Source organism: Poromitra crassiceps, assembly GCF_964638095.1.
Source record: "Poromitra crassiceps genome assembly, chromosome: 3".
NCBI lineage: Eukaryota > Metazoa > Chordata > Actinopteri > Beryciformes > Melamphaidae > Poromitra > Poromitra crassiceps.
This window is the reverse complement of record NC_139625.1, coordinates 32,932,228-32,947,016: the sequence shown is the minus strand read 5'-3', so window position 1 is coordinate 32,947,016 and position 14,789 is coordinate 32,932,228. Positions and strand designations below refer to the sequence as shown.

At 43.6% G+C, this 14,789-nt stretch overlaps 1 protein-coding gene across 2 annotated transcripts in view; it reads right to left on the bottom strand.

Moving 5' to 3' along the window:
* Positions 1-545: 545 nt before the first annotated feature.
* Positions 546-14,789, bottom strand: part of slc4a11 (solute carrier family 4 member 11) — a 170,123-nt gene continuing 155,879 nt past the window's right edge. For both annotated transcript variants that reach the window (XM_083634026.1, XM_083634027.1), the window contains exons 18-20: positions 12,079-12,274; positions 5,187-5,356; positions 546-3,847 (exon numbers count right to left, since the gene is read on the bottom strand). In XM_083634026.1, coding sequence (XP_083490152.1) covers positions 3,781-3,847; positions 5,187-5,356; positions 12,079-12,274 — 433 coding nt within the window. In that variant the 3' untranslated portion in view covers positions 546-3,780. The remainder of the gene's footprint in view (positions 3,848-5,186; positions 5,357-12,078; positions 12,275-14,789) is intronic.

The following is a 14,789-nucleotide window of genomic DNA, read 5'->3' as shown; positions in this document are numbered from 1 at the left end:
CTGGCAACATACAGCTGTCCATGGCTGAAGACAGGGGTCTCAAGCCAGACTCCCACTTCTTTCAGTGTCTGCCCCTGGGACTCTTATGACATCACTGATGACATCATCAGTGGACTCTTATGACATCACTGATGATGTCACATGTGCTTTTATGACATCACATCTTATGACATCACTGATGATGTCACAATGCCTCTGACATCACTGATGTCACAATGCCTCTGACATCACCGATGTCACAATTTGTGTGTGTGTGTGTGTATGTAGGCTATGTCTGTCTCTTGTGTATGTGTGTGAGAGTGAATTTATGATTATATCACTGATGATGTCATCAGTGGGACAGACACAGACAGACAGACATACAGACAGACAGAGCCCTAGCTCCCTTTTATATAAAAATCTGTCTTTTTAGCTTTTATTTATGCTACAGTAATATTTTATTGACAGTAAATGAACATAAATGAACAGTAAGATCCTTCATTTACAGTAAAGTGAACTCTCAAAGAACGCACAAACACACATACTGTACATCACTACTACTCTTTATTTGGCAAACAGCTTGAGATAGTCTCTCTTTTTCAGTGTACAGTATATACTATAGTAAACCAACACATTCTGTTTGATAAACATTTTTCTTATTTTTACATATTACAGCTTACAAATATAGCTGATCTTTTTGACAAAATTACAGGTCTGTTTGACACCTAAATTATAGTATGCTATATAAAAATCCACACATTGTACATTCAAGATTAGAAAAAGTAGGCTATATGAAATCAGGATAAAACACCACAGTACGCAATTTCAAACAAATCCAATTAAGGGGGAGTCAAGGTTTCACGAACAGAGTATGCCTTTCACTCTGAATCCAATGTAGTCCTCCAAGAGAAGTTTGCGGCTATTCCAAATCATCAGTACAGAGAAGATATCAAGGAACAACAACAATACTGTCACATAAGAAGAATGGTTACATTTCTGTATTCGGTCCCACGTGAGAACCTAATACCTTGCCATGGATTATAATGAATAGTTAATAAAAACTAAACTTTGCATTGCAAACTGTACATATTACTTCATACCTCACAATCTCTCACCAGTGCTGTCTTAAGGCTTAGTCCAAGGATTATGCAAATGCTTCCAAGCTTTCCTTTCATGCCTTGCCTTGCTATCTCCGTATGAGACATCTGCTTTAATTGGACATCTTTCTTACATCTGTAAGACAAAGTTAAACAGAACTGCGAGAAGGAGCTGCCATTGGATTTTGGGAAAGCAGCTAAACTGTAATAAAATCCTGCATTGGGTATGCCTTGATGAAAAGCAACGTTTTATTTCTTATTTTTTCCCCTTGATTTATTTAATAATTGACACAGCAAAGAATGTTATTTGTACCACGAGCATGGCCTGGAAACTGCTGGCTAAAAGGACAGCTGGCCTGTCATTGCTTCTTTGATGGATGCAGGCCGGGGTTTGATTTATACACAGTATTGCTGAATATTGACCATTGCGTTTGGTTTATTTTGAAGTTGCTTTTCATCTTTTGCAATTTTTTTGTGCGTGATACATGTCCATTACACAATGGCATCACACTGTATCAAAAACCCAGATGAATCATGCTTTAAGATGTGAATCTCAGCTCCATTAAAATACACTGAGGAGCAAACCAGTGCTTAGAAATTTAATTTTTTCAATATAATCGTCTGGATTAAATGACAACGTCTGCAAGCACTGATCTAATCATAACATCTAAAAAAACAAAAAAAACAAGACCGGACTATCTTAAAACAGCTTTGAACACTCACCCACAAAAAGGGATGCATTGGATCTGTCATATTGTTTATTCCAAAGACCACGTGTTACCTCTACCCAACTCTCTTCACCGTTAGCAATGCACCAGAACCATTTTGGATTTTGACATGGTGTTGAAGGGTCTTTGATATGTAAACACTGAAGCAAAGCCAGATGCAAGAAAGTCACTACAGCTACAACAATCAGTTATTGTGGAATGTAAAGGAGAAAATTACGGTACAGATTTCTTTCCAGTTAGGGGTAAACACACACAATTATATGCCCTTTGTACTTAAAAGATACACCATCATTATGATAAATAAATATTCTATTTTTAATTTTACCTAAAATATGTTTTTGTATATTGCCACAATATACTCTAATATATTCAGAATTCAGTTAAGATTTTACTATATGTTTTGGTTTGTGCTGTCATTTTAAATAATTATATAATATATACCTGTGGAATGTTTTTTTTTTTTTTTTGCTGAGCACTTGGATTCCACCATTAAAGTGAGGTTTTCTAAAGAGCTGGCAGGTAGGTAGAGGAAAAACAGAAGCACACATGCTCCTTTTTCCTCAACGAACACTTGACACTTGGAATGACTTAGAAACGAAATATGCAGGAGCATAACTGTCCCTCGTGAACAGAGGTCAATCACAGCCTAAAGGTAAAGGAATGTACTATGCTTCCTACATTGCACAACCAAGTTGGCACAATCACAGAAATACAAAAGGGTAAAGATGTACTTCACAGTGGCCTCGTTCCAGTGTGCCAAACTGTGAATTTACCTGTGGAAAAGAATTGTAAGTACACAATAATAATGTTTGAGTACTTCAAATGAAAATTTCCCCAATACATTATGCACTTACCAGGGTGTAACAACCGAGGAGGCAGTTCTGCTCGGTCGTATTGAGGCCAATGCGGCCGTACCAAAAATTGCAGTTCCTCGAATGGCCACTTGAGGCTGGCTCGAAAAGGTAGTCATTCCCCATTCACCCCCATGTTAAAATGCCTGACTTTACAGCCCGGTTAAAAAAACGGTTTTGGTGTCTATAGCTAATTTCACCTTTCATGGCAACTGTACGGGGGTGGATTTTTATTTAACTCACCCTTTTACAGTAAAATAGACAATTAAAAAAACAGTTTTGGGCGTGATTGACAGGTCGCCTGTCCAGTGATCCTGCAGCTTGCAGATCATGGACTAATAGCAGGCGGCGTTGCGGCTCTGCGAAACCCAATCTCGTTCATATATGGCTACAAATACGTCACTTCAGGAAAAAAGAAAAAGAAAGAAAAAAGATGGCCGCAGCTAAAATGCCAAACTAGAGGCTTCAAAACGGGAGTCCACAAGCAATGAGTGATGTCACATTCACTATGTCCATCTCTTTGACAGTCTAGAGATGGACAACAGAATGGTAACAACAGAATGTAAGTGCAAAGTGCAAAAAAAGAATTGTCTGTACTTAGAATGTCACTACACCCTTGTTAAGCATCAAAGGGAGATTTTCATTAAGCCCTTACGCTTAGACTTATTATTGCATACTTCAAAGACTTTTCCATAGGTGAACACACAGACTAATACATTGTAATAAGGCCATTGTGAAGTGTCAGCGGAGACGTAAAGGTATGAACGGGGTGTGGCACTGAGCGATCTGACAGAGTCAAGACAGAGGTGAAACAGGGAGTTCTGGACGATCCGTATTCGGTAGAACTTTCCCCTGGCGTGAGAGATGCGGTCTGTCCATGTTTGGAAAATGTTCCCCATGGCTATCCATTCTCTCTCTCACACAACATCCCACCTTTCCAGTGCTTCACCTGCAAGAATGTTCTTCTCTGATACAAAATCAAGCAGTCTGTATTTCTCCTTTTTGCTTCCGTTCAGTTTTGCATTGAAAAATATCTTTTTTTTGTTCTTTTTGTTTTGTTTTGTTTTTTCTTTTTTTCGTACTTTTCAGATTTTTTGCAGACACGGATGTCGTCTCCATCTGTAGCTACATGTGTTGGGCATCCATTATGTCCAAGTATTTGGCCTCAATGATATGAGGGAGCACGTTGTTTCTAAATGAGGAAGAGACAGGATTTATATCAGTCATTAGTTGTCAGGCAGTAAGAAAGAAAAAACCATAAGACACCATCAAAACGTCAGATTTGATCAGACAAGATATATCACTTCCTTCTGAGCAGTGCCAGTGAACAGCAGAACAAAAGAACCACACGGTGATAGCTGATGTAGAAGAATGTGAGTGGAGATGTAGGCGGGAATATTGTGTACACATCATATCATATATACTGTTTGTCTGCTCTACACCCATTTGTCATAAGTACTGCAGTGGCTATCTGTAAAGTAGGACTGAACTGCAACACAAAACTCTCTTCTTTCAACTGACTGGTTGCTAGATCATTCCTTGTGTTTGAAAACAGGACATTTTAAATTGCTCTTAAAGCCCCCACTCAGTGTATTTTGTCATTTTTAAGCTATTTCATGTGTTGCTGAGTCCTGCCCTGGCCTGTTGATTAGCCACACTGTTCGCCAGTACAGTATATATATATTTTTTTCAAATACAAATAAGATTTTGCTAAAAAAACAGTTTGAGTCAAGCTCTTTCCATAAAGCCCACCAGCTTGGATATCTGTTGGCTGGTTGTTGATATTTATTACAATATTGTGGGTTCTGGACAAACGTTTTTGCGGAGGTAGAGGACCGCCATATTGTTCCGGTCACTTCCACTGGAATGCAGACAAAGATCGTATTGAACACAGGAGCGAGGCTCTTCTGCTTTTTTGACAACAGCCATGATGTTGCAGTGGAACAAGGTATTAGCCTACGGTTCTTATCAATATACGATCTTTGGCGCAAATCAGATGTATTTGTACGTCATTTGATAAAATGATGGAACACCAACGGTCATACAGGCAGGAAAACTGACTGGAGCGGGCCTTTAAGAGTGGAGCAACAGCACAGCATTCATCATCACCGCTGTCACAGAAAAGCACCATGACTACAAGTTTGGTGATTGCTCTGATTTACTTTGAATTGACATTTTGTGTGTAAGTTTATATGTTGAATCTGTGTAAGGTCGGAATAAGTAGCATTCGTTGAAAATGTTTTTAACGAGAAGTATAGGACTATATGGGTGTCATTTAGAAATTAGAAATGTATTTTTCTGAAAAAGGTGCTTTTTGCAGATAGGCTACGCATGTAGTATCCCCAAATACAGTAATAGTGACATGTACACACTCACAGCTTCTACATTGGTTACTTTCATCTCGAGGCAAATTCAAGTCAATCACTGAGGTGTCACGTACTTCACTCTCTACCTATGTACTATCGAATGTCATCACGGTTCCAAGCACTTGAGAAAATCAGTTTCTGGGACAAAATGGCAGCCGTAAGTACCTGATTGGGATTAGCAGGATCATGAGCAGAGGGAAGATCATCTTCATGTAAGGTATGGGGTACATGCCGAACGTACACAGCACCAGCAGCTGCATCATCTGCAGGAAGGTGAAGTAGTGGATCTTCCTCTGGGGCACTTTGCGGATGTAGTGGGTGGGCGGGTAAGAGGTCTGCAGAGCACAGGACAAGGGGTTAGGGTTAGGGGCTATTTACACAGCCTACAGCGGTCTGCATTGCCCCCCCCCCCCCCCCCCCCCCCCCCACGTGGTGGGGGGGGGGGGGGGGGGGGTGCATCAGGCTCAGACAGTGGGTGCAGCAGGGGGCTGCGTGAAAAACATGCAGCGGTCCGTCATACAGCGAGCAAGTACAGAGCGATCCTACTTTGGGGGGATGCAACCCAACGTCACGCTGCAGCTGGCCAATCACTAGACGCCCACACACAGACACACACCACACAGCTCCGCTGTCTTTTTTCTTTTTTCATTTCTTCTCTCTCTCTCTCTTCTCTCTCTCTCTCCTCTCTCAAAAGTCATGGATGTATCTGTAAATTCTTCACAATAAAAATCCTTTGGTTAGTTTGTCAATAGAAAGCTTGGCTTTTGATATGAATCAGCAGCAGGACATGTTCCAACAAAATGGCTGAAAACAATCAGGAGGAAAAGGTAAAATAGCAGATATCTCAAGTATAACCCTACAAAATAGCCTCCAGGCTTTTAAAAATTCAAAATTCTTTCCCTGGTTCACTTGTTTTGAGGGGGAGAAGGCAGAGGGGGGCAGGGTGGGGAGGTAGTGACACTCCCACATCGACATACTACAGCTGCACTACACGCAGCGGCCACTGCGTCTCGCTGGAATCTGTCTGAATGAAGCCTTAGGCCTAATGTACACCGCCTCCGGAACAGATGCGCTACGGCTCTGGTACGGAATGTAATCTGTCAGAAGTATGCGGGATCCGACAAAAATAGAACAGGTGCGTAATTTTTTCGTACCGCATGTATCAATTAACATGGGTGAGAGTCGATCCGGCAGTTTTGCCGGATCCGCAACGCAGCCGTAACGCATCTCGTGTACATTGCCTGTTAGGATTAGGGGCACTTTGCGTATATAGTGGGTGGGCAGGTAAGACGTCTGCAGAGCAGGAGAGAGAGCGGCAAAGAGGATCAGACCAGCTTAAAATGTAATCTCTGCTGAGTTTCCTTACTCACATATCTCTGCTGAGTTTCCTTACTCACATATCTCTGCTGAGTTTCCTTACTCACATATCTCTGCTGAGTTTCCTTACTCACATATCTCTGCTGAGTTTCCTTACTCACATATCTCTGCTGAGTTTCCTTACTCACATATCTCTGCTGAGTTTCCCTACTCACATATCTCTGCTGAGTTTCCTTACTCACATATCTCTGCTGAGTTTCCTTACTCACATATCTCGGCTGAGTTTCTTTACTCACATATCTCTGCTGAGTTTCCTTACTCACATATCTCTGCTGAGTTTCCCTACTCACATATCTCTGCTGAGTTTCCTTACTCACATATCTCTGCTGAGTTTCCTTACTCACATATCTCTGCTGAGTTTCCTTACTCACATATCTCTGCTGAGTTTCCCTACTCACATATCTCTGCTGAGTTTCCTTACTCACATATCTCTGCTGAGTTTCCCTACTCACATATCTCTGCTGAGTTTCCTTACTCACATATCTCTGCTGAGTTTCCCTACTCACATATCTCTGCTGAGTTTCCCTACTCACATATCTCTGCTGAGTTTCCTTACTCACATATCTCTGCTGAGTTTCCTTACTCACATATCTCTGCTGAGTTTCCTTACTCACAGATCTCGGCTGAGTTTCCTTACTCACAGATCTCTGCTGAGTTTCCCTACTCACATATCTCTGCTGAGTTTCCCTACTCACATATCTCTGCTGAGTTTCCCTACTCACATATCTCTGCTGAGTTTCCCTACTCACATATCTCTGCTGAGTTTCCCTACTCACATATCTCTGCTGAGTTTCCTTACTCACATATCTCTGCTGAGTTTCCTTACTCACATATCTCGGCTGAGTTTCCTTACTCACATACTGTATCTCTGCTGAGTTTCCTTACTCACATATCTCTGCTGAGTTTCCTTACTCACAGATCTCGGCTGAGTTTCCTTACTCACATATCTCTGCTGAGTTTCCTTACTCACAGATCTCGGCTGAGTTTCCTTACTCACATATCTCTGCTGAGTTTCCCTACTCACATATCTCTGCTGAGTTTCCCTACTCACATATCTCTGCTGAGTTTCCCTACTCACATATCTCTGCTGAGTTTCCCTACTCACATATCTCTGCTGAGTTTCCTTACTCACATACTGTATCTCTGCTGAGTTTCCTTACTCACATATCTCTGCTGAGTTTCCTTACTCACAGATCTCTGCTGAGGTTCCCTACTCACAGATCTCTGCTGAGTTTCCCTACTCACAGGCTGGGCTTCAGTTCTCCTGCTGTCTGAGGTAGTGACTAATGGGAGCAGAGAGCCCACACACCTTTAGGAAGTGCACTCTGACAGTTACTGCTGGCCTGGACCATATTTCAACAAGTTCAATTACTTTTCAAGACCACTTTGAATGCGATAAAAAAAACTATTTCATTATTCACTAAATATCAGTGCAGGTGGGCAACAACGGCAAAGCTGAGCTCCCTAACTCGCATGAACCAGTGCACATGCGTTTCAGTGATAGCATAGCAACTGTAGCTCTCGGTAGCCCCACAAACACATGAAGTCTTTGAATCAAAAACGTGACATATTTCATATTATTTATTTCCCTGACAGACCCACAAAATATCTAAGATATTTGGAAATTAAATTTAAAACATTTTAATACCTTTTAAGGCCTTTTATTGAGAATTGTGAGTTTAAGACCCCTGACCCATGGACACCCTGATTTGGTGGATGCATTCTTCCAAAGTACAATTGTACAATAAAACATCACATGGGTGACCTGTTTTTTTTTCTAAGCTGCACTAGCAAGAAGATTTCTTCTCAGCCTAAATCAGTGAGGCTGCAAAAAAGAATTGCATCTTATCTCCTGTAATTTATACACAGATTCGCCTGATTTGCCCAAATGAAATTCTGATGTCAGGTACAGTATGGATGGACACTACTCCACCCACAGGAAGTGATGAATTGAAAGTGAAATCCAAACTGTCCCCTAAATAGCAGTGAGCATTGTCTATAAAATAATATAATTTAATGTAATTTCACATAACATCGACATTTATTTTTGGCCCACAGCCATCCATCCAGAATTTGGGCACCTCTGGTATAAAGCATCACGGGTTGGTAAACATGAGTTTGCTCTATGCAGTCTACTCATGTCATCTTAGAGGATTTCTGGGTATTGAAGGTCACATTTTTTAAGCAGTTACCTAACCTTACCTTGCCAAAGTGCAAAGTTGCCTTGTGCTGGATTGCGAGAGTAGGAGAGTTAAGTGACACATGAGAAGAGATTCTGGTAGCAGGGACACATGTGGTTCCAGCAGCAGCCACCACATCAGAGATATTGTGACAATTAGTGTTTGCAAATAATTATAATTTTTTTTATCTTTGTTTGAATCTGCTGATCATCTGTATTATTATGGTGGGGGTCGCCAATAGGAAAATACACTAGTGACAGAAAGGTAAGACCATCACAGAAAAATGAGTCAAAATCACCTTTCTATAATTGATGACTGACACTATCTGAATTGTCCTTATCAACTAAACACCGCTCCCTGGTATTCTGAGTAGATTAAACGTGCGCCAAAAATAAAGAAAAAAATATTTGCAAATATTATTTGACCCAGGTCTGGTCCACCAGCTCTGGGCACCCAGTCAACCGTTTGATCTGCAGCACCCTGTGATCAACATATGGTCACTCACACTCACACACACACACACACACACACACACACGCACGCACAGCGCGCACACACACACACACACACACACACACACACACACATACACACACGCACGTTTGTACAGCTATCCTCTCCTCGACGTGGACGGCTGCTCCATTTCCCCATCCCCAGAAGTCTGCAACCTGGGTGTTATTCTTGACTCCACTCTCTCCTTTCAATCGCACACAAAAGCAGGGCTTGACATTAACTTTTAAAAGTGGTTGCCGGAGTGGCAACCTGGCAAGAGCTTTTGGTTGCCCGAATAAAAATATGGTTGCCATTTTTAGTCGCCTTATATTTTGAGTAATTAAGATACTATGCAGTCATAAGCCGGCTTAATAATGACAATATGACAGAAAAGTAAGTATAATAGTCTATAGTATATAGTATAATATGCCTATTCAGGGTGCGCACCGGGTGTAGTAGTAGTAATAATGATAATAATAATAATAATAATAATAATAATAATAATAATAATAATAATAATAATAATACATTTGTGTAATTTCGTTTTCTAAACAAATCGTATTTTTTGTTTTTATAATGCATTTGCACTGAAAGGATTTGTTTAACTAATATTTGTGAACTTTCATTTTCATATATTTTTTTAACAGTTATTGTTCATATTGTGCTTAATTTATTAATTAAAAGCGTTATTGATAATGAAGTAGCCTACGCCTCCTCATGTTCATTCAGGGATACTATGACGACAGTGGTTTGGGGCCCCCACTCTAAGATGTTGCATAGGGCCCCAAAAGGCCCAGAAGCAGCCTTGGCCCACCGCGCTCCCTCTCTCTCTCACCCCGTATGTGACAGGCAGACGAGGCAGGGATGTAAAGCATTCCTCCTTTCTCATCACATATACGTGGTGGTAAAACGTTTTTGAAGGATGTCCTGGTCGAGGTGTATGCTTGTTGTAGGGCAGCCTACATGCTTTGCAGTATATCGTTAGTTTTCCGTCCCGTTCAAAGACGCAGGGGTACCTCGATGACTTGACAAATAATTTCCTCGTCCTTTGTTTCTGTGCGGGCGGTCGCAGTTTCTTGTTCATTGAATTATCATCTTGCAGCTCGATTTGTGATGTTGATGCTGACGCAAGGTTACAACAGCGTTACTAGTCGGGGCTTGCCTTGGACCCAGCCAGACTTCATCTGCTTTTGACATCTTCACGGTGCGTCTTGCAGCAGCTGTGATTGTGTGCGAGCAGCCACCTGTCCGAGTCAGTACTCGTTAAACACACCGCACGTGCAGCATGCATCACATAGGTTCCGACTGGTAATTAGTAACATCGTTGCGATTGTAACAGCAATAAAATGTCACATACTGTATATGTCACTCACAAGTATTAAAACATATTTTATTTGGTGTATATTTTGCTGTTTGCTGCTGTACATATTTTTTTACATGTTAAAACGTGGTTGCCACTGTGGCAACCAAAGACCAAGAAATGGTTGCCCTTTTTTTTTTGGTTGGCCGGGGCAACCGGGCATCCGTTAATGTCGAGCCCTGAAAAGCCATCACCAAATCCACCTTCTACCACCTCAAAAACATCTCCACACTCCAGCCATCACCCTCAGACTCACAGTTAAAACACAGTTAGTAGACGGACAAGCCCGTCTTTTATTGTCACACGAACACACTTCAACACATGCATGCGGCCACAAACACACACTCGTGCTGACGGTGGCCGATGAAATTTGTCCTCTGCATTTAACCCATCCAGGCTTGTCCTTTCCTCCGAGGGGCAGGCCAGGAGCAGTGGTCGCTTTTTCTTTCCAGCGCCCGGGGACCAACTTCAGATGTTGTCGTCACTGGTCGGATGACGATGACGATCTTCTGCATGTTTTTAGTGGGGGGGTTATGTACGGAGGAACCCCCTGGGGAGCACGGGGAGAACATGCAAACTCCACACAGAAAGGCCCTTTCGACGAGATAGCCCACCTGGGCAGTAGGCACTGAAGATATGGGGGGGAACACAACCCTAGCGCCCACAGCGTCCCAGGCGAGAATCGAACTCAGGACCTTCTAGCTGTGAGGCGACAGCGCTACTGACTGCGCCACCGTACCCCACTCTGTAGCTGAGACCCTCATGCACGCCTTCATCACCTCCCGTCTGGACTGCTGCAAAGGAGTCCTGTTCGGGGTACCCAGCAAAGCAGGCTCCAATATGTGCAGAACTCAGCTGTCCGGGTTCTTACCCGCACCAAGAGCACATCACGCCCACCCTCATCCACCTCCACTGGCTCCCGCCTGTGAACCTTTGGAGACAGAGCATTCAGTGTGGCAGCCCCACCCTCTCGATCTCTCTCCAGCAGAGATCCATCCGCATTTTAGCACCGCGCGCACCGCTCTCTTCAATGAGGAAATGGAAATCCAGACCTTGTAGAAAAGTGTAGATTTTTGGGGTTAGGGTTGAAAGTAATGTAAACCACTTTCTGAGGCACACAATTACTCACATAAGACCCTAAATTTAATAGTTACAAGGTTTTTGTGGATTTTGGTTTCCAGGGACTTTAACATAATGCATTCCCTAGCACCTAACCCTAACCTCAACCATCACAACTAAATGCCTAACGCTAACTGAAACTAACTCATGCCCCCGCCCATTTATACTGTTTATACTGAGGGAATCTCAGCAATGCTCTCTTTTTCAGGCGTGCTCTGATTACATTCACACACATATTCACACCTGGAAGCTGACCAGTACAACCACAGTCTGATCTGCTGGCCACTGAGTAGCTTCACTGGAGCGGTTGCGGTTAAGAGCCTTGCACAAGGGCACCTCAGTGTGCCCTTGAGTGTGCACCTGCCGGTCCCGGGGATCACTTTCCTAAAATGTCCCCACTTCCCAGCTATAAAACTCAAATTGGTCGTCACTAAGATAGCTATAGAAGAACACGCACGCACGCACACACGCACACACGCACACACACACACACACACACACACACACACGCAGACACACATACACTCACCTGCTCCTTGAGGAGGAGAGCCATGCGGTCACACATCTGGTTCCCGTCGATGGAGGTGAGGGCGATGTAGAGGAAGAGGCCATACAGCACGGGCTTGGGGATCCACTGCAGAGGCAAGGGCAGCAGCAGCACCGACACCCCGATGAAGATGTTAGCAGCCAGAGAGGTCAGCCTGGTCTCCTTTACCTGGACAATACTGAGGACGCACGCACACACACACGCACGCACGCACACACACACACACACAGTTTATACAGCAAAACAGACAGAAAAAATGATATCTTTCTATGCCTATACATTTTCCATTCCAGAGTTCCAGACTGAACGACCACACCGCGGATTTATGCCTCTGCCATTAGTTCATTCTTGAGTCCAAATCGCCATTTGAGGCAAATTGGAAGAAATTCCGTCAAGTCGCACCTGAGATGTTGCGTTACAGAGCTTGGAAATTGGGTGTGTGAGGTCACAGTGACCTTGAACTTTGACCTTTAACCATCAAAATCTAATCAGTTCATGCAAATTTGATGAAATTCCGTGAAAGCATTCCTGAGATATCGCGTTAACAAGCTTGAAAATGGTGTTCGAGAGGTCACAATGACCTTGGATTTGACCTTTGTCCACCAAAATCTAATCAGTTCATGCTTGAGTCCAAGGCGATGTTTGAGGCAAATTTGATGAAATTCCATCAAGGCATTCCTGATATATTGCATTAACAAGCTTGACAATGGTGTTCGAGAGGTCACAGTGACCTTGGCCTTTGACCTTTGACCACCAAAATCTAATCAGTTCATCTCCAAGTCGATGTTTGAGGCAAATTTGATGATATTCCGTCAAGGCATTCCTGAGATATCGGGTTAACAAGCTTGAAAATGGCGTTCGAGAGGTCACAGTGACCTTGACCTTTGACCTTTGACCACCAAAATCTAATCAGAGTCTAAGTCGATGTTTGAGGCAAATTTGATGAAATTCCGTGAAGGCGTTCCTCAGATATCGCGTTAACGAACATCGGATGGACGTACGGACGGATCCATAATGCCTCCAGCCTGGTTATCGCCGGCGGAGGCATAAAAACAAATTTCCAGACTATTTCAGGAGACTAAATGTTTCCCACCTAAGCCTGTGGCGAATATGCTGATACATCAAAAGTCAGTAAGTCAGGAATCCAGCTTTCCACAAATTTACACATTCCCATAATATCAATGTTAAGTTCACACAATAGCTGCATCTTTTCATTTCATCATTTTCTCTCAAACAATATAAACACATGCAGGTTCAGGTTTGTAGTGGATATAAGCAATCGTTACTTTGTAATCATAAAATGTAGAAATGGGTTTTATTTAGTTGAAGCTCGGCTCCCACCTATTGCCATCTCTGCGTGGTACACGCTATCGAATGCTCTTATCTTTTATTACTATAAAAGTGTCCTTTCCAACCATTCATTAGACCGTTGACAGGATGCAGACTGGACCCTTGGAAAATCCGGGGCGATCCTGACGGTCTCATGGTCTCCGATCCAATAGCTCGGGTCGAGGCGGGGCCCTGCGCCCTCGCGCCTGGAAATTGGACCGGGAAAACCCCACTCTTACCTGCATTCGGCCACGGACAGACGTGTGATATTATTGCTCCAGATTAGCGTTAGCTGCCTTGCCCGACCACTTTCACTTCAACTGCTCCCCGTATCTCGGCGTAGCGGACGGGAACCTCGGTCGTTGATTCTCCGGTCTGGAGGTTACCTTCGCCTGGGCGGTGAAAGTTGGAGGCGACAAAGCTAAGTGCTCTTTTTTCACGTGTCGGCGGCTTGAACAAGCCGGTCCGAGTGTCGTTGTATGCAGGGGCGGACTGGGATCATAATCCAGGCCAGGCATTAGATACCAAGCAGGCCAGGCCGATACGTGCCGGCGTCCGAAGGGCGCCTGCGAAAAATTTGGGCCGTTTGAAGCTCAATTTGGGCCGTTTGAAGCCAAATTTGGGCCGTTTGAAGCCAGATTTGGGTCGTTTAAAGCCAGATTTGGGCCGTTTGAAGCCCAATTTGGGCCAAGTCCAATTTTACAATGAGATGCACCCACTTTAACCCTGAATAAAGTAATAAAACCACTAGTAAACCAGTAGGCGGCGCCTGGCCTGCTGTTCGGTGAGTGGCCTGGCCTGGCCTGCAATGTTTTTTTATTTTTTTATTTTTTTTCCAGGCCAGGCCACCGGGCATTTGCCCAACGTGCCCGATTATGCAGTCCGCCCCTGGTTGTATGCTTGCTAATTGAATTGCTCTGTCTAAGCTAACCTCACGTAGAGATTTAACTCTCTGCTGCTAGCGTCACGTGTTTCGTAGCTTAGTCTTGTTCTTGTGTTGGTTACAGGTATTAGTCGGCACCATCGCCGACTAGCTTGCTAGAGTTAAGACCCGCTAATTAATAGCCTGCCGCCTACGCGCGTTCGGTCTGCCACGTTCAGTGGATTGTTATAACTCGCTTGCTGCAGTGTTACCCACAAGGTGAAAAAGAAGAGGATAAAATTGGAACGTTACGTTGGGTTACTCGCCTGTCACTACTCGCTAGGTAGAACCGCGTGTTGTCCAGGATGGCTAGTGTTAACAAGGCGAAGCGCTGTGCGGCCCCCAAGTGTGGCGCATGGCTGTCAGCCAAGGACTCGCACAAGCTGTGTGTTGAATGCCTGGGCCAGGCCCACGCCGATAGCTGCTTCGGAGATCCGGAGTT